The sequence below is a fragment of the Meles meles genome, chromosome 1 (genome assembly GCF_922984935.1).
Source record: "Meles meles chromosome 1, mMelMel3.1 paternal haplotype, whole genome shotgun sequence".
Classification (NCBI taxonomy): Eukaryota; Metazoa; Chordata; class Mammalia; order Carnivora; family Mustelidae; genus Meles; species Meles meles.
The window spans coordinates 191,748,802-191,772,533 of NC_060066.1; the positions used below are offsets into that span (position 1 = coordinate 191,748,802).

Below are 23,732 nucleotides of genomic sequence, written 5' to 3' on the forward strand. Positions count from 1 at the left end.
TTTTGAGAAATGAATCCATGCAGGGCCCTATAAAAAGTTCCTGGAATGTGGAAGCTCAAGGCTGAGCTGTGAGAAGGAGGTAGCAGTTTTTCTGGGTCATTTGGTTGGAGTTGACCTGAGCAGAGCACAACCCACTACTGATTGACCTGTCTGGAAGTGGGTTTTTAAGTACTAAGGGGTGCCCCGCCCAGATTTTGGCAGCAAATCCCCACGTGGGTCTCTCTTTGGCAGGTGACACTGTCCGCTACAGGTGCCTTCCTGGCTTTACCTTAGTCGGGAATGAAATCCTTACCTGCAGACTTGGAACTTACCTGCAGTTTGAAGGACCACCCCCAGTATGTGAAGGTAATTGCACAGAGCCACGCCTTTCTGGGTCTCAAGTTCCTCCAAAATGTATTCTTTATCTTACTCCTCCCTATCTTCCCAGTCCCTGGCCATAAAGTAAGAGAGCATTTGGTGAATGTTTGTTTATATGAATGAATGATTGCTCTAGAGAAATTCTTAATTGCAGAGGGGCATGAGAGAACATTCTGGAGTGATGATGATAATCTATATCCTGATTATGGTAGTGGTTACACAGGTATATGCATTTGCTAAAACTCATTAAACTGCACACCTAAAATCTGTTCATTTATTGTACATAAATTATATCTCAAAAATTTTGAATTTTAAAGAGAAGTTAATGAGTTATAAAACAGAAAAACATCCTACTGATCAATAAAAAGAAGCACCTGGAAGAGTGGCAAAATAATCAAACTATTAGGCAAGTTAAACAAAGGGAGAAAGCAGTAATATACAAAAATAAGAAAGGGAAAATGGAATATAACCATTGAAGCAAAAGAAAATTTTAAATTATGAGACTATCTTGTACAAACTATGCCAATAAATTAATGATTTGATGTGAAATATTTTCTAGGAAGATGTAATTTAATAAAATGGAACTCAGTGGCTAGAAAGTTTATACTTTCCTAAATCTTTAAAAGAAATAGAGAATGTTATCAGAAGAAACCCCATCAAAGACATCAAGACTGGATGGTTTCATGGAAGAATAAACTTCTAAATAAACTACTAAACCATCAAAGGCCAGACGTCTTGAGCATACAGGGAAAGAAAAACTTGTCGACACTAATGCTCACATCTGATAAAGTTGCGCACAAAAAGGCAAACCTGTGGACCAATCTCATTTGAGAAATCATGCCTATTTCCCTTCAATGGGGGAGTTTCAGTTAGAAAGGGGAGAGCTTCAAGAGCAGCCCTGGTAACGGCTGGAGGGTACCACGAAGCTTGGGGGGATGTAAATATTACCACACTTCAGGGACCTGGAGGTATCAGTTTTGTAGAATGAGGAGCATTTCAAAATCAAGTCTGTTTTCCTCCATTTGTTTTCTTTCCCATTTACAAGCTAAGAAGGAAGTTCTCTCTGGAGAAGCTTTCAAAGCTATTCAAAAGGGGCGGGTAGGGGGGTGCCTGACTGTCTCGGTCAGTAGAGCATGTGACCCTTGACCTCGGGGTTATGAGTTTCAACCCCATGTTGGGCATAGAGAGTACTTAAAAAAAAAAAAGTGTGTGTTGCAAAGCTACTCAAAGGTGTCCCAGATGAGCTGTGTGAATTTGGGGTCACAGCAAGCATTTTTGCCTGTTAGCCCAGACCCCGTGCTGATTAGCAAGTCCCATTTCTGTGAAGGCAGAAGGTTTGAAGGAAGCAGTGGAGACGTGGAGACTGAGTGGCTCAATCTCCTCTCCAGAACAACCTCGTCTCAGATTATGATCCAGGATTAGCCCTTGGCTCTGCAGTTCCAGATGCTCTCCTTTGTCAGTGTCCTAGAATCCAGTACATTCGGGAGGCCTGTCTAAAGGCACATAGACAGCAAAATCCCAATTTCTCCATTTGTAGTGATTGGGACACTTGCCACTAGTCCCCTGGCCATGACTTTTTCATGCCTGAAGAAGTTGATTCAGTCCTCAGAACTTCACTGTGGCATCCTTAGCCCGAACAAAGGGAGGGGGATCATCCTGAAGTTGGCTTACATAGGAAGTAGTGACAGGTCCCTGTACTGCAGGAGAGAGCACCCCTCTGGCATCCGGGGTGTGCAGGGCCCTTGGAACCAGCATCTTCTCTCGCCTCCCTGGTGACAGACACAGGAAATCCAATCTAGCCCCTCCAGCAACTCCTTTTCCAAGTTCTACATTGACTATCTTCCTTAGGGTGCCATGTTTTCTTAAGTTATCTTAACACTACTAATCAGGCCACAGCCAAGCTCTGCTGGCTCCTTCTGTTCCTGGTATAATTACATCATTATCACTATCATCTCTATAGTTTATGAAGACAATGTGTTGCATTCCTTAGATATCTTGTTCCCTATAATATTATAGATATCATAATATTAATTTACAATGGTATAATATGTTATATAATACAATAGCCTTGTAAGGCAGGTGTTATCGTTCTGCATCAGAGGTAGAGATGCCATTGCACAGAGAGGAAATAATTTGTTCAAGACCACACAGCTAGTAAGGGACCAAGGTGGGCTATAAATCCAGATGTGTTTGACTCAAAGCTCCATATACTTACATCTGCCCAATACTCTTTTTGTACAAATAAATCCCATTTAATAGAATAACTCTTGGATTTGGGGACACTTTCTCTTGTCTGCTTGTCTGTATCATTGTCAGTTTTACTCCAAAGCCCATATCTGAGCTAGGAAGTGATGCCAACCAACTGCCCAGGCCTGAACCCAGCAACAAGTAACATTGACACAGAATCTGAGGTCACCTCATGCCATGGAGCAGTATAATGATGGGCCTTGGGGTCTTGTTTGAATGTGCTCAAATACTTGTGTTCCAGTGGTTGTCTTTGGTACCAGGGAAATGTGTTGGCCCTAGTTCCCTCTCCATCCCATATACCTGATATTTCTCTTTCTTCCTACCAAGTGCACTGCCCAACGAATGAGCTTCTGACAGACTCCACAGGTGTGATCCTGAGTCAGAGCTACCCAGGGAGCTATCCCCAGTTCCAGACCTGCTCCTGGCTGGTGAGAGTGCAACCCGACTACAACATCTCCCTCACAGTGGAGTACTTTCTCAGTGAGAAGCAGTATGATGAGTTTGAGATCTTTGATGGTAAGTCAGTCAACTATTGAATAGTTGCCTGCTGCAGATGGCAGATTTGCTTCTGAACCCTAGGGATCTGTGCCATTAACTCCCCATTAGAGCTTTCCTGAAGCCCCATGCAACATCTTTCTCTACCACAGAAACCCCAATACCATGGGCTCCAGTGGCTTGTATGGCCCACGGGGCAGGGATGCTTTGTTTCCACCTAGTCCTGCTACAGAACGCTTTCTTACTCCAGCCCCTACTCAACATTAGCACCTTGCATGTCACCCAATAAGTGGATCACAGCAGTATTCCCACATGAAGAGTATGCCACCTCTGAAACTCAAAGGGGTCTACCAAGTATTATGCTTTTGTCTTTGTAGTAGAAGGGAAAAGGCACACTAACTTCCTCTTTAATTTGGAGAGATTGTTTCAACGTGTCCTTAAACCACTGGGGAAATTTCACCTGCCTCTTTGTAGGACTTATCTCTTACCTTCTGGAGCCCTGTGTCTTACAAAAGCATCTACACTAATTGTCCCTTCTGGCTCCTCAGAGGCAATTAATACAATCTCCTCCTAGAGAGAGTCAATATGTCATATCCTGCAGGATGTCCAGATGGTCTACATCTTTTCATCCTATATTCTGACAGTGAGCAGGAGAATTAACATAGCTCTGGGGCAAGACCATGAATGTATACTGTTGTCTATCTCGTGAATGCAAATTGCTTATGATCCTCCTTTCTGATGGGTCTGGAAAGAGTGTCTTGCTAGATCAATAACTGCATTTCATGCAACCCAGGCTGTGTTAATCGCTCTAATGAAGATACAACATCTGGCATAGCTACTACAATTGAGGGCTACCACTTGGTTAAGTTGGTACTGTGAGATGGACCTGGGCCAGGACTCCATTCGTTACCAGCTCCAACCCTCAGACACTTCTAACAGAGGGGTCATGATAGTGCTTTGCATTCCCAGGTATCAGCATCAGTTCACACTCTGTATCCAAAAATCTTTGGAATACCTGAACATTCCTTTTTCTCCAGTATTCAGTTGCCTGAGGAAATAGCAGTAGGTTTTTCTTGGGCAAATACTGAGAGAATCCTACTATATACAATTGATGTCATTTTGTTGGGTCCTTTTTCATGGGGACCCAGTCTCTCCTTCAGCCAAAGTGTTCTGGAATAAAATGGAACCTGGCTCAGGTCTCCAAACTGGGTGAGGGGTTGCAACTTTCCATTGGGGTCAGCTTTCCTCACTGTTTTGACTATATGTTCATGATGTTTTGTTCATATATTCATATATCAGGGGGCTTTCCATCTATCTTGCCCTTAGGAATATCATGTTCTGTGAGACACCACCATAGATCCTACAGTTTAGACCCTCCCAGCTACCATTCCAACCATGCTTCCCATTATAGCAATTATGCTAGCCTCGCTTACGACTCTTAAGTGCATCTGCCTGGTTCCTATATTCTAGAATCTTCTCATCCCCATTAATACTAGGAAGCCCAATTCTGTGACAACATCTCCTTCCATCAGTTTAGGCAATAGAGGACAGCTGTTACTCAGATTGTCAATGATGCTGGTGCTCACCCCCCCCCAGTGTGTTCCTCGTTGCTTTAGGAACTGGAGTATCCCCCAGGTCCTCCTGAGGGACACAGTCAGCTAGCAGGCATTCTGGTCTGATGTGATAGACCTATTCTGGCATGCCACTTCTCTGAGCCTTCTGACCCCTTCCTTCACAGTTTGTCACAGCAGCTCTGATGGCTCTGTTTTGTTTAATGTGGCCCATTACGTTTGCCAAGCTTCCACAAGCTGTCTTGGCAGATATCAGAACCATCACTCAGGGCTATTTCCAGGGCAATAAATCCTGTTATGGATTATCGAGCTTTACACTCTGCTTTCCTTGAACCAGCCACCTTAAGACATACTCCCAGGCATTAAAGGTAGGAAAAAAGAAGAGGGAGGGCTTTCTGGAAGAGGCTTGGAAAGGAATATTGAGGAGCTTTTTTATGTATGACATTGAGACACGATGTTTGACTGTAGCTTTATTGCTCTATATTCACTCAGTACAAAGTTTTTCTCTATGACAAGCACTGAGCTATTTTTAGTGTGCATGTGAGAAGTAGGTGGCAAAGTAGAAGTTCCCAGTTTGCAAACCAGTTCTTACATTAACCAGCTGCTTGATGTTGGCAAGTCCCAAGATGGCAAATAGATTTCATCTCACCTGCCGACTCCTATAGGTTGGCAGTGACATCCTGGAGCACTGCTTTAGGGCTCCAGAGGAGAGACCACCCAGCGCAGTACCTGGGGATGCAGAGAAAGGACAGAAGGACAGACCATTGCACTGACCCTGACTGTCTCAGCCTAGTGTTGTCTCTTAAGGAGTAGAAACGGGAGGTGGTTGCATTTGAGGTATCGAATCGAGGTACCTAATCACTTGCAACTGTGCAAGTCTGTCATCCTGTGTCCTGTACTCTCACCCAGGTCCCTCCGGACAGAGTCCTCTGCTGAAAGCCCTCAGTGGGAATTACTCAGCTCCCCTGATTGTCACCAGCTCAAGCAACTCTGTGTACCTGCGCTGGTCGTCTGACCACGCCTACAACCGGAAGGGCTTTAAGATTAGGTATTCAGGTGAGTAAAACATAAGGACACATAAGAAGGGCCACAGCCCCTGATCCCCTGAAGTTGCTTACACAAAACACCCAAGGAAGCCGTGGACCATATCCCCATCAATGGCAGAGGGCCTCCACAAGGACTGACAGCTTCTCTCCTCTGAACCTCTCTCACTACAGCTCCACAAGTGTCCCCAACAGTCTCCCCCTACCCCCTTCTGCTCCTTTCCCCACTATAAGCTCTTCCATCACCTCTGCTCCTATGGCCAGCCTATCGTGGTCTTTTGGATAAGTTTATTACATATCATCTGATAATATCTCTAAGGTGATCCCATCCCCAACATTGTTGACATGTTAACACAAGTTCCTTACAATTGAGGAACCCTAAGACATGGGTCTCCAGCTGGGAAGTGTTAGCCAGGCAGCAAAAGATGGCTTATATTTTAAGTCCAAGGGCCTTTCTTCTGCTCTGTCCACCACAACTGTTCAGCAGAGGCAGACCCAAGGCCACACCAGGCAGGCGGCTGACCAGCACCATGGTCTATAAGGAGCACAGAAAGATCGCTGGAAATGTAAGAAGATGGGGGGAAGAAATGACATTTATCTGAACTCCCGTCATGGGGATTACTATCTGTGGTTGGAAAGAAAACTTGATAAGCAGACCAGTGCCCATTTTGAAGGGGAGTATGTCCACAAACTAGCTGTGCTCCACCAGCATGGAGGCAGAGAGGAATTACTGAAGACCACGAGGCATTCCAGGAGATGATGCTGAGGGGCGCCTAGAAAGAGAAGGACCTTTACTACCTCAGAGTCCATGTTCTCTACAAACTGAACCGGAAATCCCTTTCCCCCATGCACATGAGAGGAGGGTAGCTTCACGAGCCCCAGGGGAAGTGATCAGCTCTGTCACCAAGTAGCCAAAGCATCCTTGGGATGAAAGAGAAACCTTACAGCAGCTGTCAGGAACATTCAGGCAGCTTTTGGGGGTTCCCGGCAGCTGCTCTCATGGGGGAGATACAACAGTGTGATGGTCGCTACACTGAGAATTAAAAGTGACCAGGAGGTGCCCTTTCCTTGATGTTTTGAAAGACTGATCACGTCTGGGGGTAATGAGTCAGGTGTAACTGGAATACCTGTTCATAGAAAGTTGATTCACTACATGGTGAAACCATTAGAACTTAATGAAAATACAGTAGACTTGCGTACTTTGCCCACGCATCAGTCGCCATGACTCAGGATCTTTTATACCTGAGACTCTGTTCTGACTGAGGTAAACACACAGGTTGATCGATGCAGGCGGCAAAGCAGGAGCCAGGAAAAAGTCTGGCCTGTAAGGGAGGGCTTTAAAACCCCGGTTCACCAGCAGAGGGATGTGATCGCCAAATAAGAGGCCAGAGGACCTCACCTTGGGGTCTCATCCTCCCCTGTCGCATGCCTGCCTGGCAGACTGAGGCGGGGAGTCTTCAAGCCAACAGAAGTACATGGTCAGAGTATTCCCTGGTCACCCCCATTCCCAGCCTCACAGAACATCCCCTGGGGATCCCCGGCAGGAATCTTTAGGATCCCCTGAGGCCGGAATTTTTGCCTGTGTTCTTTACTGTGGTATTCTCGGCATTTAGAACATCTCCTGGCACGTAATAAACCCTCCACGTCTGTTTGTCCAATAAACGAATGAAATTGGTTGAAGCCGTGTGTCAAGGGGGAAGTAGGGCTGTGGATGTGTGTCCCGGATTGCAACGCTCCCTCCCCCCCCCCCCGGCCCCCTACAACAGAAAGGAGAAGGGCCACTTACTGAGCACCAGGTACCCTGCACAAGGCTGGGGGCTTTACAAACACAATCCCATTTAAACTGTCCAAAAGCCTAGGAGGTGGCCATTTCCCATCCCAATACACAGGGGAGGAGAGGGGACCTCAAAGAGCTTCAGGGCTGTGTCTCATGTCACAAACCTGGAAAGGTCAGAACTAGGACCCCAGAGTCCACACCCCTCCAGTCACACTCTTGTGGAGCCAGCCCCTCACTGCCAGGGTCTAGATCCTGCACCTCTTCGGTCACTGATGGGTTTCAAGAGCCCAAGCTCAGCAGTGTGGGCCACACTGCATCTGGGCCACGAAAGAGATCCAGGGCTTCATGGCTGCTGCTTTCCTTTTCTTTGGCTTTTACTACACTAATCAGCCGTTTTCAATATCAACTGCTCAGACCTTCCTAAATACCAGAGGACCCAGCAATAGCAGAGACAAGGAAATGGGGCGGGGAGGGGGAGAAAGGAGCTGGGGCATGCAGGGAAGCACACATCCGTCTTCCTGCTTTCGTGTGGTCCCCTGAGCCTCATCTTGTCGTGCAGCTCCCTACTGCAGCCTGCCCAGGGCTCCACTCCATGGCTTCCTTCTGGGCCAGCCCAGCACCCAGCCCGGAGGCTCCGTCCACTTCAGCTGCAACACCGGCTACCGCTTGGTGGGACACAGCATGGCTATTTGTACCCGGCACCCCCAGGGCTACTACCTGTGGAGCGAGGCCATTCCTCTCTGTCAAGGTGAGGAGCATGTAGAAAGAGGGTGACACGTGGCTTGGATCCTCCTCACCTCTTGGGCTCATCCCAGGACCATCACTTCCAAATGTGGGTGTCCTCATTGATAATTAATTCATTCTTTCAGTGAACATATATTGAGGATCTGTAAGATCTCAAGCCCTGGGGATATACATATGCATAAAACAGTCTCAATGTTTTCAGAGCAAGGAGGGAGATGGATATGTAGCCACATAAATGCAAAATGGCAGAGGAAGGAAGTGCTGTATCAGGAGTACAAACAGTGTTGTGGGAGCCCAGAGGTAAGATGGGACCTACTACTCCCGGACAGCTAAGGAGGGCTCCCCTCTTCTGGGCTCGGGCTCATAGAGCAAGTGGGGTGTTTGGGGCCAGGCATTGGCAAGGTAACATCTAGGCAACAGTAAGAGCATTTGCAGAACCATGAACTGGAGAGAGATCACAAGATATGCAGAGCTACTTGGGCTGGCGGAAGCATTAGGTCAGAAGAGGCAAGGGGCAGAAGTGACCAGGAAGCAACAGAGGCTCACCATACTCATTGCCCGCAATCAAGCCTGTGATCTGTACCAGGTGTTTGCATGCATTGCCTTTCATAATTGATGGTATTTGTTTTCCCTTAAAGTAATATAATTCAGATGAGACATCTGGGGGGAAAAGGAATCTATAGATAATGCAAAGAGCTGCTGGAGGGGAGGTGGGTGGGGCGGGGGTGGGGGTTGAATGGGTTAAATGGGTGATGGGGATTAAGGAGGGCAGATGTTATGATGAGCCCCAGGTGTTGCATGTAAGTGATGAATCGGTAAATCCTACAGCTGAAATTAATATTACACTGTATGTTAACAAACTGGAATTTAAATAAAAACTTGGCGGAAGAAAAATGACCTATAATCCCATCAACTGAGATCACAGTGTAACATTTCAGCACATTTCCTTTGATCTTTTATGCATTGTTTATAAAAATGGCATCCTCGGTGTGCAAAGCTCTGAATATTTTCTTAGCATCTGTCACATAATTAAATACACTTCCTTGTCACTATTTTCAGTGGTGGCATAGTGGTATGGAAAAACTGTCATGTATTTAAGTATCATCCTATTAGTCATTTGAATTTTTCAATTTTTATTACTCTAAACAGCACTGCTATTAAGATCTTCATAATTCCATCATTATGAACATCCACATTTATTTCTTAAAATAAGTTCCCAGAAATGAGATCGTTGAACCATAATCTATGCAAAATCTACAGCTTTTGACACTCACTGCCCTCGAGAACATTTGCCTTCACCTAACTTCTACCAGCACATGAAAGTCCTCTTTTCTCCCATATTCACAACATTGTGTACTGCATTAAAAAAAATAAAAAGGAAAGGAAAACTTTGCTAATGATACGGACAAAAGCAGGAAATGACGCTGTTGTTTGATTTTCTTGTTCTTTGATTCCTAGTGTGGTAACAGACTCTTTAGTGACATCTGTCATCTCTGACCCTCACAACCTTCTTGCCTCTGCCTGAGATTCCTCAAACAATGTGTCATTAGGATTCTGTTTCATGCCCTAAGAAAAGGTCCCAGAGAACAGATTGATCACAAATGGCAAATGTCATTTGGCTTTGCTCTCTGTGTGTCTAACTGTATCAACACAGACAAGTCTTTCTTCTGAAGCGCTAGTTGAAAACCACCATGCCTCTCATCTCTGTTTCCTTTTGTAACTTCTCAAAACTAAGCCCCTCTAGGCTTTTTTGTACTCATCTCCATACTATTTTGACCCAGTCCCAGCCCCAAGCTTCCCACTGATGCCATTGCGCTCAGCCATTCCTCCTGAGCTCTCTGGAATCCCAGTTCCCTGGCCAACCAGCATACGCCCTTGGTCACTATCCAGAAAGCTGTCTTCACTTCCTCCCTCCACAGAGACTGGCTCTCCTCTGAGAACATGAATGCTGGGGCCCTTTCAAGTAAAAGGTCCCCATAACCCAGGGCCAGGAAAGGCCCGGCATTCTTCCAATTCCATATTGCTTCTTTCAAACCATGACTTTCCACCAACAAATATATCTCATTAGAGATCTTGTGCCTTCTAGTGCTTTCGCTCTCATCCCCCAACCCATTCTTTCACTACATATTCTCTCCCTCAGAGATCTCATTCCACCATCAGCTTCCTCTGTCCCTTCCTCTCCTCCTTCAATTCTGTCCCTTCCTCTTGGGTTCTGTCCCTTCCTCTTGGTTTCTGTCCCTTCCTTTCCTACCCACAAAAAGTGCCCTTCATACCTCAGGGTTTAGGGAATGTTTTGGCATGGAGATCAGGAGACATGATGTTAGTGTCTCAGGCTGGGAAGGTATCCTCTGTCCTCTTAGTTATCTGCACGGGAAGAGCTGGGCCAAGAGCAGTGAGAAGTGACTGCTGTCCACTTCCTTCATCTGCTATCTCCAGATTGACCCCTCATGCAAAATATCAGTACAAACCTAAGTATTTCTTCAGAAAAGTTCAAGGAACAAAGGCAGTTCATTGATCACAGTTTGACTACTCTAGTACCACCAAAGGAGCTTACAGTCTTGCCACTTAGGCTTTAAAAGAACATCCTACTCAAATGCTTTGCATTTCTTCATTCCACATTTTCTCCTCAGTTCCTCTGTATTTACTCATTCCTTCTGTTTTCCAGTCTTTGAAACCTTCTTCCATCTTGATATCCCAATTCCTGTCCCCCTGAAGAGTCCATCCTTCCCTGTATCATAATGAAGCCCTGCCCCTGTGTCTCTTCTGAGTTCTAGTGGCATCAAGGATCACTGTTCGCCAGTGTGGATGGGGACTTCCTCTGCTTGGGCTGGCTCTGAATGAGGGAGGTCTGAGCTCTAGATGACTTACAGAGGTGGGGGTGGATGAGGGACAACAATGGGTACCCTGATTAATTCCCCTCCATCTGTACTAGCTCCTGAACTATCAAAGGGCAAACATGGTTTGTATTGATTTCTTTCAAAGACAACCCAAGCTCCTACCTAAGTAATATGTGTTCCTCCAATAAACATTGTGTTGACCCTACTCCTTATAATGACCACGGCCATGTGCTGCATATGTGTCTCCTGAGCTTTCGCCTTGAAATTCCTTTTCTTGGTACTCCTGTGTTAGCACTACCACTTTTTAATATTTTTATATCCCATATCATACCCTTTCTTGGTTTTTACCTCCTTATTGATGGAACATAGCCTTAAGTAAATTCCTCATAAAGGGTTCACAAGAAGGGAACTCTCTGAGTCTTTAAATGCCTGAAAATGTCTTTATTTTTGCCCTCATAAATGCTTGGTAGGTTGACCAGGTAAAATTCTAGATTACAGATCATTTCCTTAAGTAATTTGTTCCATTATCTTTAGACATCCATTGTTGCAGATGGGAAATGTGATGCCAGTCTGATTGTCATTCCTTTGCAGGGATGTCTATTTTTTTCTCTCTCTGGGAACTTGTAGGAACTTGTCTTTCATCTTCTGAAATTCCATGATGATATATCTAAGAATGGCTCTCTTTGCATCCATTTGGCTCCCTTTCAATCTGAAAACTTGTGTCTTTCCAGCTCTGGGAAATTTTCATCTGTGATCTCTGTTCTCTCTGGAAATCCAACCTATTGGAATTTGGACCTCCTGGATGTTGACCTCCTATGTTTTCAGTCCTTTTTTCTCATTTTCAGTTTCCGTCTTTTTGGTCTATATCCTGGGAAATTCCCTTTGCTTTTAATCTCCAGCCCTTCTATCTTAATACTTATTTTAGCAATCATATTTTTAACTAAAAAGAGCTTTTCCTTGTTCTGTTGTCATTGTTCTTTTTTCAAAGCCCTTTGTTCTCATTTTATGAATATAATATGTCACCTTGACTTTCTCAAGATACTCCCAATCAAAGGCTTAAAACTTATGTATCTTCTATTTCCTGAGTTAGCTCTGTTTTCTAAAAGAGAACTTTATTTCTATTTGTTTCTCTTTCTAATCTTATCTTTGTTTATGTCTCTCATGCTACTGGTTGTCCCATATGTACAGTGTCCCTGATTAATCCACTTAAAGGAAAGGCAAGGCTGATTTTTCCAGGTGGCAGATGTGGGTTACATTTATTGTGATTGCATACAGGTATCTTTGCCCACTAGGTCTCCCTTGTGAATAAGAAGTTGAGTTGTGAGTATGTAACAGAGATGAGCAGGCAGAGGGGCGGCCTTTAGGCAGAGAGCTCTTAAATCCTAGAATTAGAAGAGCTTTACTTTGAGATGCCATCTCACACCTGAGCAACCCTGATTCTCTCAAGGGATTTCCTATTTTTTTTTCTTAGGTCGAAAAGAAAACCCTCTCTATTTTATTTGGAGACTAGATTCCTGGGTCTAGGATATCTCTACACTGTATACCTCTACACTGTATTTGTGAGAAAGGTGGAGGAGAATTGGTCTCACCCTATAGCTCCCTCATATTTGAAGCTACAACTTCTCCGCGCCACTTAATCTATCAACACGCTTCGATCTGCATTCCATCTCCCTAAGTTTTTTTTGAAGTCTCCTCTGCAGCTGATCCTCCCATTTTGTTTATTGTTATGAGGCATTTCTACTTTACTGGTCTTTGCTATAATTTTATTAGGGCCTTGGGGGAGAAGAAAGATTAAAAAATGTTCTCAGAATACCATCTTGAACCAAACATGCCCATAATATTTTTTTCTCTTTGCTAGCTCTTTCCTGTGGGCTTCCTGAGGCCCCCAAGAATGGAATGGTGTTTGGCAAAGAGTACACAGTGGGGACCAAGGCTGTGTACAGCTGCAGCGAAGGCTACCACCTCCAGGCAGGTGCCGAGGCCACAGTAGAGTGTCTGGAGACAGGGCTTTGGAGCAACCACAATGTCCCCCCGAAGTGTGTCCGTGAGTCCTTGGGCAATGGAGATGGGTATAAGGAGGGTCTGGGTGTGCAACTGAAAAGATTCCTGCAAGGAGTGAGCTAAAAAGCCGGTACATGGAGGTTGGGGATTTGGTAAACAGACGGGAGAGAGTGTCATCTACCAAGTTGGGCTTCCATTTGAAATTGCTCTCAAAGCATTGATAGACCATTGCACCCTGAGATGCTTCAATAAACCATCACAGAACTTAGGAATAAGTTCCTTTTAGAGGAAAAACTACCAGAACATTTGCGCAAATGTCCTTTGATCACAAAAGTCTAAAATGTTCTATATGCAACTGATGAATTCCTGAACTCTCCATCAGAAACTGATGATGTACTTTATGTTGGCTAATGGAATTTAAAAGTAAAAAGGGTGTTAGTTGGGAAAAAAACAAAAAAACAAAAACCTACCTCTAAAATGACAGAGGTACAGTTCACTTTAAGGCCAGAGTCACAAACTTGCAGTCTATGGGGCCATATTGAGTCTGAAGACATAGAGTTTTGTACTTTTGATTTGTTTTTTTTGTTTGTTTGTTTCTTTGGCCTATGGTGTGCTCTATGAAATTTCTGAATTGCTTCCTAACATTTTAAAATTGTGAGAGTTTACATAAAAAATCCATATTTCTAGCTCATCTTAAAAAATAAAGATCTGACCAAAGAGAAATTACAAAGTTCACATCTAACAATCAGCACTGATTTACTCCCTCCCCTTTTTCCTTTTCTTTTTTTTTTTTTTTTTTTTTTTGGTGGATCTGCCCACCTCAGTTTGCTTCATACCACCAGTCCAGCCACTTCATTCATTTAACAAACCTGCCTGACGACTCAAGATTCTTACTACTGCATTAGTCTCCCAGGCCCTAGCTCTGGACTCTCTCCAGTGTCCTCCATAAGTAATTAATTAATTAATCCTCCTTGCTGCTCCTTGTCCCCCCAGCTGTGACCTGTCCTGATGTCAGCAGCATCAGCGTGGAGCACGGCCGATGGAGGCTCATCTTTGAGACGCAGTACCAGTTCCAGGCCCAGCTGATGCTCATCTGTGACCCTGGTTACTACTACACTGGGCAAAGAGTCATCCGCTGTCAGGCCAACGGCAAGTGGAGCCTCGGGAACTCTATGCCCAACTGCCAAAGTAAGCCCAGGAGGGGAAGGTGGGAAAGTTTGGCACAGTGCCTCCCACCTGAGCTATACCATACCTGGGGAAGGAGAGAGGAGGGGTATCACCAGGGATGGCAATGTTCCTCCTTTTGAACACTCACCTAGAATCAGGAGTTGGGGAGATGTCTTACTCCTTCAGGGAAGTACTTCTTAGCATCTTATCGTCTTTACAAGTTGCTTTTGGGGTACACCTGGGTGGCTCAGTCAGTTAAGCATCTGCCTTCAGCTCAGGTCATGATCCCAAGGTCCTGGGGTGGAGCCCCACATGGGGCTCCCTGCTCAGCAGTGAGTCTGCTTCTCTCTCTCCCTCTACTGCTCCCCCTACTGTTCTCTCTCTCTCTCTCTCTCTCTGTCAAATAAATAAATTAATCTTAAAAAAAGAAAAAACTGCCTTTGTCCAGGTGAGTATCCCCTCATCCATGTGTTCAACATTCATGCCAGGTATTATAGAGTATGAAGATCAAAGGCTATGGTTTCTGCCCCAAAGAAGCTTATAGTCTGCTGGAGAGGTAGACCAAGTAAGGAAGCAATGATAATGGGGTGTGACAAGACCTGTAATGGGAGCATGTACAGCACAAGGGGTTAGACACCTAACTGTCTGCCTCTCCCTCTATATTATTAATTGTTTTTGTTTTGCAAGATAGTTTCCAAGGTCAGGGTCCCTGGGAAGCAACTCTGAAACAGAGGTTTATTAGGGAGTACCCTTAAGCTCTCCACCATCTTGTAAGGGAAGGGGAGGAAAGCAGTACTGGGAAGATGGCACAGTTGACCTCTGATGCAGTATCAGAATGGCCTTCCACTGACCCCACAGGGAGCTCTGAAGCTGGGATGGTCCATCAGAACTGCCACAGGTTGGGGCTAGAGGCCTTTATACCTGCACACTGACCAAACATTGAGTACAGAAAACCCCAGGAAGAAGCATGATCTAGATGGGAGAACTCTTCAGCCAAAGCTGTCTGAAGAGGGTAAGCAGCTGAGGGTCATTTGCCAACAGCTGGGGATAAATGTCCTCCCATCCTAAATGGGGGTCTGAGTGGCCCATCACAATACCCACTACAATGGGATATACTCGTGATATTTACTTAATCGATAAGGATGTGATAGAGATGGTGGGTGTTTGTAATGGGGTAAAAGGGAATAACATATCAGTGAGGAGTGGAAAGTTTGAGACTAGATGGTAGAAGAAGTGATATCCTCCCTACTCCCATGATTTAAGTCACTATTGTCTTTATGCATCCAAGTTTAGACCCCACCATGGAATGTAACCATGTATGTGGCAGAGCAGAAGTCATGAGCATGTAACAGCTTCATCACAGTGGAGGCTCTCACATTTGAGTGCAGCCTTGGCCATCAGGCCTCAGCTCCCACACCAGCCAGTGGCTATATGCAGGGCTCTGTTGGGAAGGAATGGGAGGCGGCCGCTGCTCTCAGGAGAAAGGACAAGGGAATCGATGGGCAGTGTCTGCTCTGGACACCCAGAGCACCACAGAATCTCCACCTCTAGTGTGGTGGTTCCTAACCAGGGTACCACCTGAACCACCTGATGAGCTTTTCTTAAATATGCACATGTCTGGGCCTTATCTCAAGAGATCATGAGTCATAGGTCCAGAGTACATCCTGAGCATTTTGAAAGCTCCTTGGCTCCTTCTGGCAATACTTCCAGTTGAGAGTCACTGCTCCAGGGTACACTGTGCAAGTCACTCTCGTGCCCCCATATTCTGCTCATGAGACCCAGTAAAGTTAAACAGGTCCGATTTTTGTCATTATTCTTGCTACTCAGAAGCAGCACGTGTCCCTCTTCATGGGGCTGGCTTTTCACTGAACACTTTGTGATCCATTTCAGTCATCTCCTGTGGAGAGCTCCCCATCCCGCCCAGCGGGCACCGCATTGGAACTCTGTCCGTCTACGGGGCGACAGCCATCTTCTCCTGCAATTCTGGCTACACATTGGTTGGCTCCAGGGTGCGGGAGTGCATGGCCAATGGGCTTTGGAGTGGCTCTGAGGTTCGCTGCCTTGGTGAGTGACCTCCCCAGACCTACCCTGCCCATGCTTCCTTCCGTAAGACAAGTTAGAGCTTTCTAAAGCTGGATCCCAGTCTTCAAACAGCATCATTTTATCTATGGCATAAAGTACTTAAGCCAAACACCAGTTCTTGGGCATCCACCGTGACTAAGACCTTGAACTTTCTTCTCTTGGGACACCCAAGAGGATGAGAAGAACTTCAAGTCTGGTGAGACAAAGTTCTATTTATAAATATATACACACACATATTTAAACATATGTACATACATATATACATGTGTACAGAAGGAATACATACATACAAACATGCATTCATATGTAGACACACATGTGTGTACACATATATGTACGTACGTGTGTGCACATGTGTGTATATGTGCACATACATGTATGTACATAATAAGCAAATGACAAAAACAACCTGGCTTACAAAGGACAAAATTTTTCATTTTCCCCATGGCCAATCCATCCCCTACTAAACCTTAGATTCTAAGGTATTCTCTCCTCTCACTTCTTTCTTGGATCCCTCAAGTCCAAAGGAGGGTCTGAAGCTACACAGACCTATCAGTGTAGATGGGAGGATGATCTCCAGAGTGAACAGTGCTGCCCTCCCATTGTCCCAGGCCCCTGTTAGGGATACAGTCATGAGTTATTTCCACAAAGAGCCAAGAATACCAGTGGAAATGCTAGGAATATACTCTACCCAAACCCCATTCAATAAAATAACACCTAGGTTACACTATCTGTGTCTTCTGCCACTGAAGGAGGAGGAAGGATGGATTTAACCAAATCACCTATTTGTGCACAGTTATTTTAGATTCCACTAGTCTTCGATGGCTTTAATGTAGACCAAGGTGCCCTTGCTCCAGTAGATGCTCGGTCGATGCTGGTTGATGGAAAAAAAGAAGAGGGAGACAATCCCAGAGGCAGGGAGGTGACAGTGATCGTTTCTAACCCACGGACAGACACAGAAACTATAGCCCAGAAGTGGATGGCCTTTTGCAATTCAACCTTGGGATTTGGGCTTGCCACTTCCATCACGTCTAGGATCCCTAAAGCTGTTCATAGATGGCTACTCCTGAATGGCTATCCTGGATGGGTGGCTGGGTCCTTGGTCCTTTTCCTCACCATCCCCGACTCCCCCACCCTAACCAACCCCCTACTCCTCTTCTATAAGTTCCTCCTTGATTTACATTCTTTCTTCATCTCCCACCAAAGCTGGGCACTGTGGGACCCCCGAGCCCATCGTCAATGGACACATCAATGGAGAGAACTACAGCTACCGGGGCAGCGTGGTATACCAGTGTGACGCTGGCTTCCGCCTGATTGGCATGTCCGTGCGCATCTGCCAGCAGGATCACCTCTGGTCGGGCAAGACCCCTTTCTGTGTGCGTAAGTATGTTATCCACTTTCCCTAGTCACGGGCTCAGACTCAACATGGACTTGCTCCCTTGTGCTCTTGATTAGGTTCGCTGAATGTTCTGTATGCTTCATTAATTTTTTTTTTTGAAAGACACATTATTACATCTCGTTTTCAGTTTTCGGCATCCTTCATTACTGTTTTTGCCTTCATCATCACCCTTCTTGGAATCCCCTTTGGTTAACTTGTTTGTTCATTTCTAGCTTTTGAGTTGGGAATCCAATGCATTTATTTTCATTTTTTTTTTTTACTGTTATTGATATAAGAGCTTAAGGCTGTGAAATGTCTTCCAATAACTGCTCTAAGTGGATCCCAAAGTTGATAATAATTAATGCTTAATTGTTTATTAGAAATTCTGTAATCTGGGTATAAATTTCTTCTTTCACCAAGAGGTTTCTTAATAGTTATGTTCTTTTCATTTCCAGGAAAGAAGGGTCATTCTACTTTTATTTTGTTATTCATTTATAATATTATCACGCTGTGTGTATTATTTCTACCCCATGGAATTTATCAATGCTCTCTTGACCTCATATTTGATCAGTTGTTCTGAATGTTCCATGGGCATTTGAGAAGAAAGGGGCTTAGGGTATAAATTTCTGTGTATAATCATAAGATGTGCCTTGATTGTCATCTGTGCCTTCTGTATGCTTAATGACTTTTTGTCACTTGACCTGTTTTGCCCTGAGAGGTATGTCCTAAAGCTTTCTATTCTTAGTGTCCTTCTATCTATTTTTCCTTGCATTTCCTCTAGTTTCTGCTACATAAAGGTAGTTGCTGTGTTATTTGGTACATACTTGTTCAGAACTATTATATCTACATTGCAAATTGTGATTTTAGCCTTTAAAATGTCTTCTTTGTCATTCTTAGTATTTTGGCCCCCAGCCTGGTATTAGGCTTATAACCCCTACTTTCGTCCTTTTTCTGTTTGCCTGGTATACTTTGAGCCACCCCTATATTTTACCCTTTCCAACTCCTAAGTACCACGGAGAGTTGGGCCTTACCTTGTGAGACCATTTGAAACATCTCTCCTTTAATAGGTTAGTTATACTCATTCACATTTATCTCTATGACATACGCTTGGTCTTACATCTGTCGTGTCTTCTGTAACTGTTATGGGCAAGATATCATACTCGGCTATTTCTTTCTCTGTGATGTTTTTGATGTTTTTTCTTTTTTTAAGATTTTATTTATTTATTTAACAGAGAGCACAAGCACGGGGAGCAGCAGAGGGGAAAGGGGAAGGCATGAGCGTGGTGGGGGCAGAGGGAGAGGGAGAAGCAGACTCCCCACTGAGCAGGGAGCTCCAGGGGCTCAGTCCCAGGACCCAGCCATCAAGACCTGAGCCGAAGGCAGATGCTTAACTAACTGAGCAACCCAGACACCCCTTATGATGTTTCCTTACTATTTTTTTCCCATTTCTTTTGGTATTTAGGAAATTCTGTAGAGTTTTATGCCCCTTTCCTACAGTCAGTGCACTGACCTATTAGGATTTTTTTTCAGTTTGTTCACATTTAAGATGGACTTTCTCTTGCAAGTGACTTCAGATCAATATTGGGCTGCTCCCTGCCCCGCTCTTCCCTTTTCTGTACTGTCTTGCTCTCCACAAAGGCTCACGATAGAAGCGTGAGCAACAGTTCTTCCTGGGTGCCGTGTTTGTTTTTCAATTTACACATAATTTAAAGCTTATAGCATTCTCTGTTTTGGTTATGCAGCAAACCTGGGCTTTCTATAGTTTTACTTGTTCTTCTTGTTAATCTGCAATTTTTTTTTAAATTTAGATGACCATTATTTAGATGACCATTATTCTCAGTTGCCCAGAAGTAATTTGGAAAATTCTTCACTTTTTTAAAGTTCCCCAAAGTGAGCCTTTATGTAACATGCAGGGCTAGTTTTTCTGTTTAATTTTTTAAAGCAGGTTTTTGTTTGGAATTCTTCTTCTTCATCTGGTTCTTCATAGATGAGATGGGGCAATAAAATAATGCAACGCACTGAATAAACAATGCGTGAAAAATTAGCCTTAATCGCTGCTTCAGTATTAGGTTTACACAAAGTAACACCCATCTATATTCAGTCACTCTTCCAGATGGGCCTGAACAAAACATTTGGTTTTCTCCAGAAGATGCAAATTCAGATGCCTTCAAGTAATTGGCACAAACTATGCATGCGGAGATTCGGGTTATAAATAATAGGGAATGCTGGGGTCTGAGAGTAAGTGGAAAATGTCTGCCTAAGCCTCAAGATGTTTGATTTTAAAACCAGCACGCATGGAAAAGCAGGGTAGTAAAGCATCTGGACACTTGGCCCCTGACCGTGGTTGCCTGGGGCCTACCCAGACCTCCCACCACCTATCATGTGGCTCTCTGACTTCAGATGGGTTCATTGACCTGCCTAAGTCTGCTTCCTCCTCTCCAAAGAGCAGATACTTCAGGGTATGGTGGGGATTAAATAAATGCACTTTTGGACCCAAAGCAGGGCAAACAGGACCCGAGAGAGGTGTGAGGCCGACGCTCTTGCTGTTGCTATGACAGTGGCGGTGTTGACGATGCCATATGACAGAACCCAGGACCTCTCGGACCTAGCCCCATTGTGTCCCAGAGCCCAGAGCTAGGGGGGGCATCTGGAGGAGGAAGGCAGGAGGAAAAGAACAAGCATTTATAAGTGACGACCCTGTGGTCGGGGCTGTGTGAACAGTCTCCACGTGTCAGTCCAGGGTTTCCGTAGCCATCACCCTCAGAACTCCCCAGCAATCCCACCTCTCCCGGTAGCTCTCCTGCCCATTCCCACACATCCCGCATGATTCCACCGCTTTCCTGAAGACCCGCCCTCCACCTCCTCCACCTGCCTTCTCAGCAAGGGCTATGGCAGGTAGCGAACGCAGCATGGAGACACAGAAGCTGGGTTGAGGACTCAGGTGAACCGCTGAGAAACTGCCCCAAATGAGATTCCTGGCCGCTCTGAGGAGGATGGTGGTGCCTGCCTCACAGGATGGTGGGGACTCAATGAAATGATGCAGATGGACCCCAGTAATGATTAGCAGATTAGATAACCTCACTTTCTATTTTGCAGAGATGAAGGAAGCCATCAGACAGTAACTCCTTCTAGCTCCTGTTTCCCATCCACGCCTCTGTCCTTCTCCCTTCCCTCCCATCTCTGTAGAAGAGTCTCTCCAGGCCCAAGGCTGTGTCCTCTCTCGATCCCCAGATCTCCTCCCTCCTGCTTCCTTAATGACCCTAATCTGCATCGGGTCAAGCATGACTGCTCATTCTACCCAAATCGCACAGATTGGCTGCTCCACATGACCTAGGCCAGAATCAGTAAAAGAGCCCAGAGAAAGGCCAGAAATCCCTCCTTCATCTGGAAGGAGGAGAGGGGAAGTGTTGTGCTCTCAACAACAGCTTTGGCTCCCCAAGGCTGACCTGCACCACAGGTGGGGCAGGGGGAGCCCACGGGTCGGGCAGGGGAGCAGTCCCTCTGTTCAGGCTGGGTGAGTGTCGACTCTGGCTCTGTCAAGCACAGCCCAGAGAAAGGCTGGGTCTGAATCCAGCCGAGGGGTGGTCATCACATCCGGGATGGAGAGTGGAGAGAGGGAGCCATGGGGACAGAGGCCAAGAAAAGGAGGGAGGGCTGACTACCCAGACAACAGACCTACAATCCAGGCCGGAGGCCCCATGGGGAGTCACAGAACGATTTCTCTAGAGTTGTCCAAGCTATAGATACGCCTTCCCAGAAGAAGGTGCATCCACATGCTGATTTCAGGAGATAAAGGTTTTGCTGCTAAAGAGACCATATTAGACATAGGGCTGAACTTCCTCCGTGCTCGTTAGAAATACTAGGTGAGAAAAGGATGAGATTCTGGGGTTGCGGAATAATAGGAGGGCTTACCTCTTGTCTGTTTTGGTTGCAGCAATTACCTGTGGACACCCAGGCAACCCGGTCAACGGCCTCACTCAGGGCAACCAGTTTAACCTCAACGATGTGGTCAAGTTTGTCTGCAATCCCGGTTATGTGGCTGAGGGGGCCACTAGGTCCCAGTGCCTGGCCAGCGGGCAGTGGAGTGACATGCTACCCACCTGCAGAAGTGAGTCCCCCTTCTTTTTGTACTTGGCCCCAAGTACTGCTGCCATTTGACCCAGCAGCAAAAGCCAGCAGATTCAGTCCTAGCATGATTTTGACACAGATGGGGAAGACTGAGAGCAGAGGAGAGTCATACATGAGGATTTTCTCAACCCCTAGACACAGCCATGTCTGTCCTTGTGAAGATTTCATCACTGGTTACATAAGCACAGCAAACAGGGTGTGCCTTTCAAAATAGAAATGGGAAGCAGTTTTCTTGTTTACATTGCACAGGACAAATACTCATCATTATCCTACGAAGCCCCATTCCTGAAGAAAGAAAAAAGCAGGAAAGTTAGAACGAAAAATACAAAGCTGAGAGCATAGGGGTTGGGAGGAAGCAGGAGGAAGAACAGAACCCAAGGAAGACCCTGGGCGGGGTACCCTCTGGCCCCATCTGGGCTTCTTAGGAAATAGTTTCTAAAGCTTTTCGAGGCTGGTCACAGCAGTAGGGATGAATGGAGCTGCCTTGTCCCAGGAAGGGCCTGGCAGACCCAGTGACATCTGAGTGGAGTGTCAACTTGGGCAGAACATGAATGAGTCCAGCCCTGACCCGGAGGTGGATTGAGTCTTTATTGTTGTGAGGACACAGAGTCCCTGGGACAACAGCTCCTCATCATAGTATGTGCAGGAGCACGGTGATTGGCAGTGTGTCATAGGTCATTTGTAACTGGTGTTAAAGGACACAGATTTTCAAATAAATCAAGAGGCATTACAACTAACCCTAAAATAACATCCGTCTGGTAACCTTTGAAGATGCCATTTTGAGGGAAAGAACGTTCCAGAAAACACAGGAACAACTGTCATGACCTGGTATTGTGCCTCAACAATCATCTGTTGAGGCAGAAAAGAGTTTAGAACTTGACTGCTGGAGGGTGTCGTTATCCCCCATACCCTTCTCAAGAACTGTGTTCCATCTCTACAACATGAGATGCAATTCCCCTGTAACTCCAGCTCCCACCCCTGGCGGTACCTTCCGAGAGTAACAAGCTCAGCAACTGATCTCAGAATCTGAGGGATGGGCTAAAATCTTAGAAGTTGTGGCCTCTGGTCCCACTCCCACCAGCCCATTCTTTCTGCTGGCAGAGTGACTTATCTCAAATGCAAATGTGATCAGATCATTCCCTGTTTAAAACACCTTCCCAGACTCCCCATTGCCCTCACATCCATACTGTTCTCTGCCATGGCCTGACCTCTGTACTGAGGCCTGGCTGCACTGAACCTCTTCGGTGTCCTCTCCCACACCATGCACAACCCCTGGGCAGTCCCACACAGTCTCCTCGAATGTGTTCTTCTCTGTCCCTCTTGGTCTGGATGACTTTTACCCAACGATCAAGAACCAGCTTAAACATCACCTTGCCTTGGAAGCTCTTCCTGCTTCACCCCCCTCCACTGGGCAAGATAAACAGCTTTGTGCTTCTGGAAACTTCTCTGCTAAACCTTTCAGACTGCTTATTAAATAAAATAATTGCTGGTTTGTCCTTTCTCTCTAGACCAACACTTCCCAAATGGGGATGATTTTATCCATCTCCCCACCCCAACAGGGGACAGAGGTATAAAGACATTATTCATTGTCACATGTGGAGGGCTTCTCTCGGCATCTACTGGGTAGAGGACAAGGGTGCTGTTAGACATCCTGTAATGCACAGGACTGCCCCGACAACAAAGAATTATCATCCAAAATGTGCATAGTGCCAAGGTGGGAAAAGCCTACTCTCCACTGAAAATTCCTTGGTGTCTTTACTGCTCAGCACACCGCTTAGCGCTCGGTGCACAGCCGTAAAGAGTGTCAGTCAGTACATGCTAAGTATTCATTTTGTGATGTCAGCTTCTCTGAGCCTCAGAGAGGCTCATCAGAGGTAAAAGTACCTTATACTCTAAAAACTTATC

At 45.5% G+C, this 23,732-nt stretch overlaps 1 protein-coding gene across 1 annotated transcript in view; it reads left to right on the top strand.

The window, feature by feature from the left end:
- The window catches only part of LOC123925956 (CUB and sushi domain-containing protein 1-like), an 89,982-nt gene that overhangs the window by 24,955 nt on the left and 41,295 nt on the right, over nt 1-23,732 (top strand). The window contains exons 10-18 of the mRNA XM_045979636.1: nt 232-345; nt 2,932-3,120; nt 5,580-5,726; nt 8,050-8,238; nt 12,930-13,115; nt 14,066-14,260; nt 16,130-16,303; nt 17,528-17,701; nt 21,634-21,807. Coding sequence (XP_045835592.1) covers nt 232-345; nt 2,932-3,120; nt 5,580-5,726; nt 8,050-8,238; nt 12,930-13,115; nt 14,066-14,260; nt 16,130-16,303; nt 17,528-17,701; nt 21,634-21,807 — 1,542 coding nt within the window. The remainder of the gene's footprint in view (nt 1-231; nt 346-2,931; nt 3,121-5,579; nt 5,727-8,049; nt 8,239-12,929; nt 13,116-14,065; nt 14,261-16,129; nt 16,304-17,527; nt 17,702-21,633; nt 21,808-23,732) is intronic.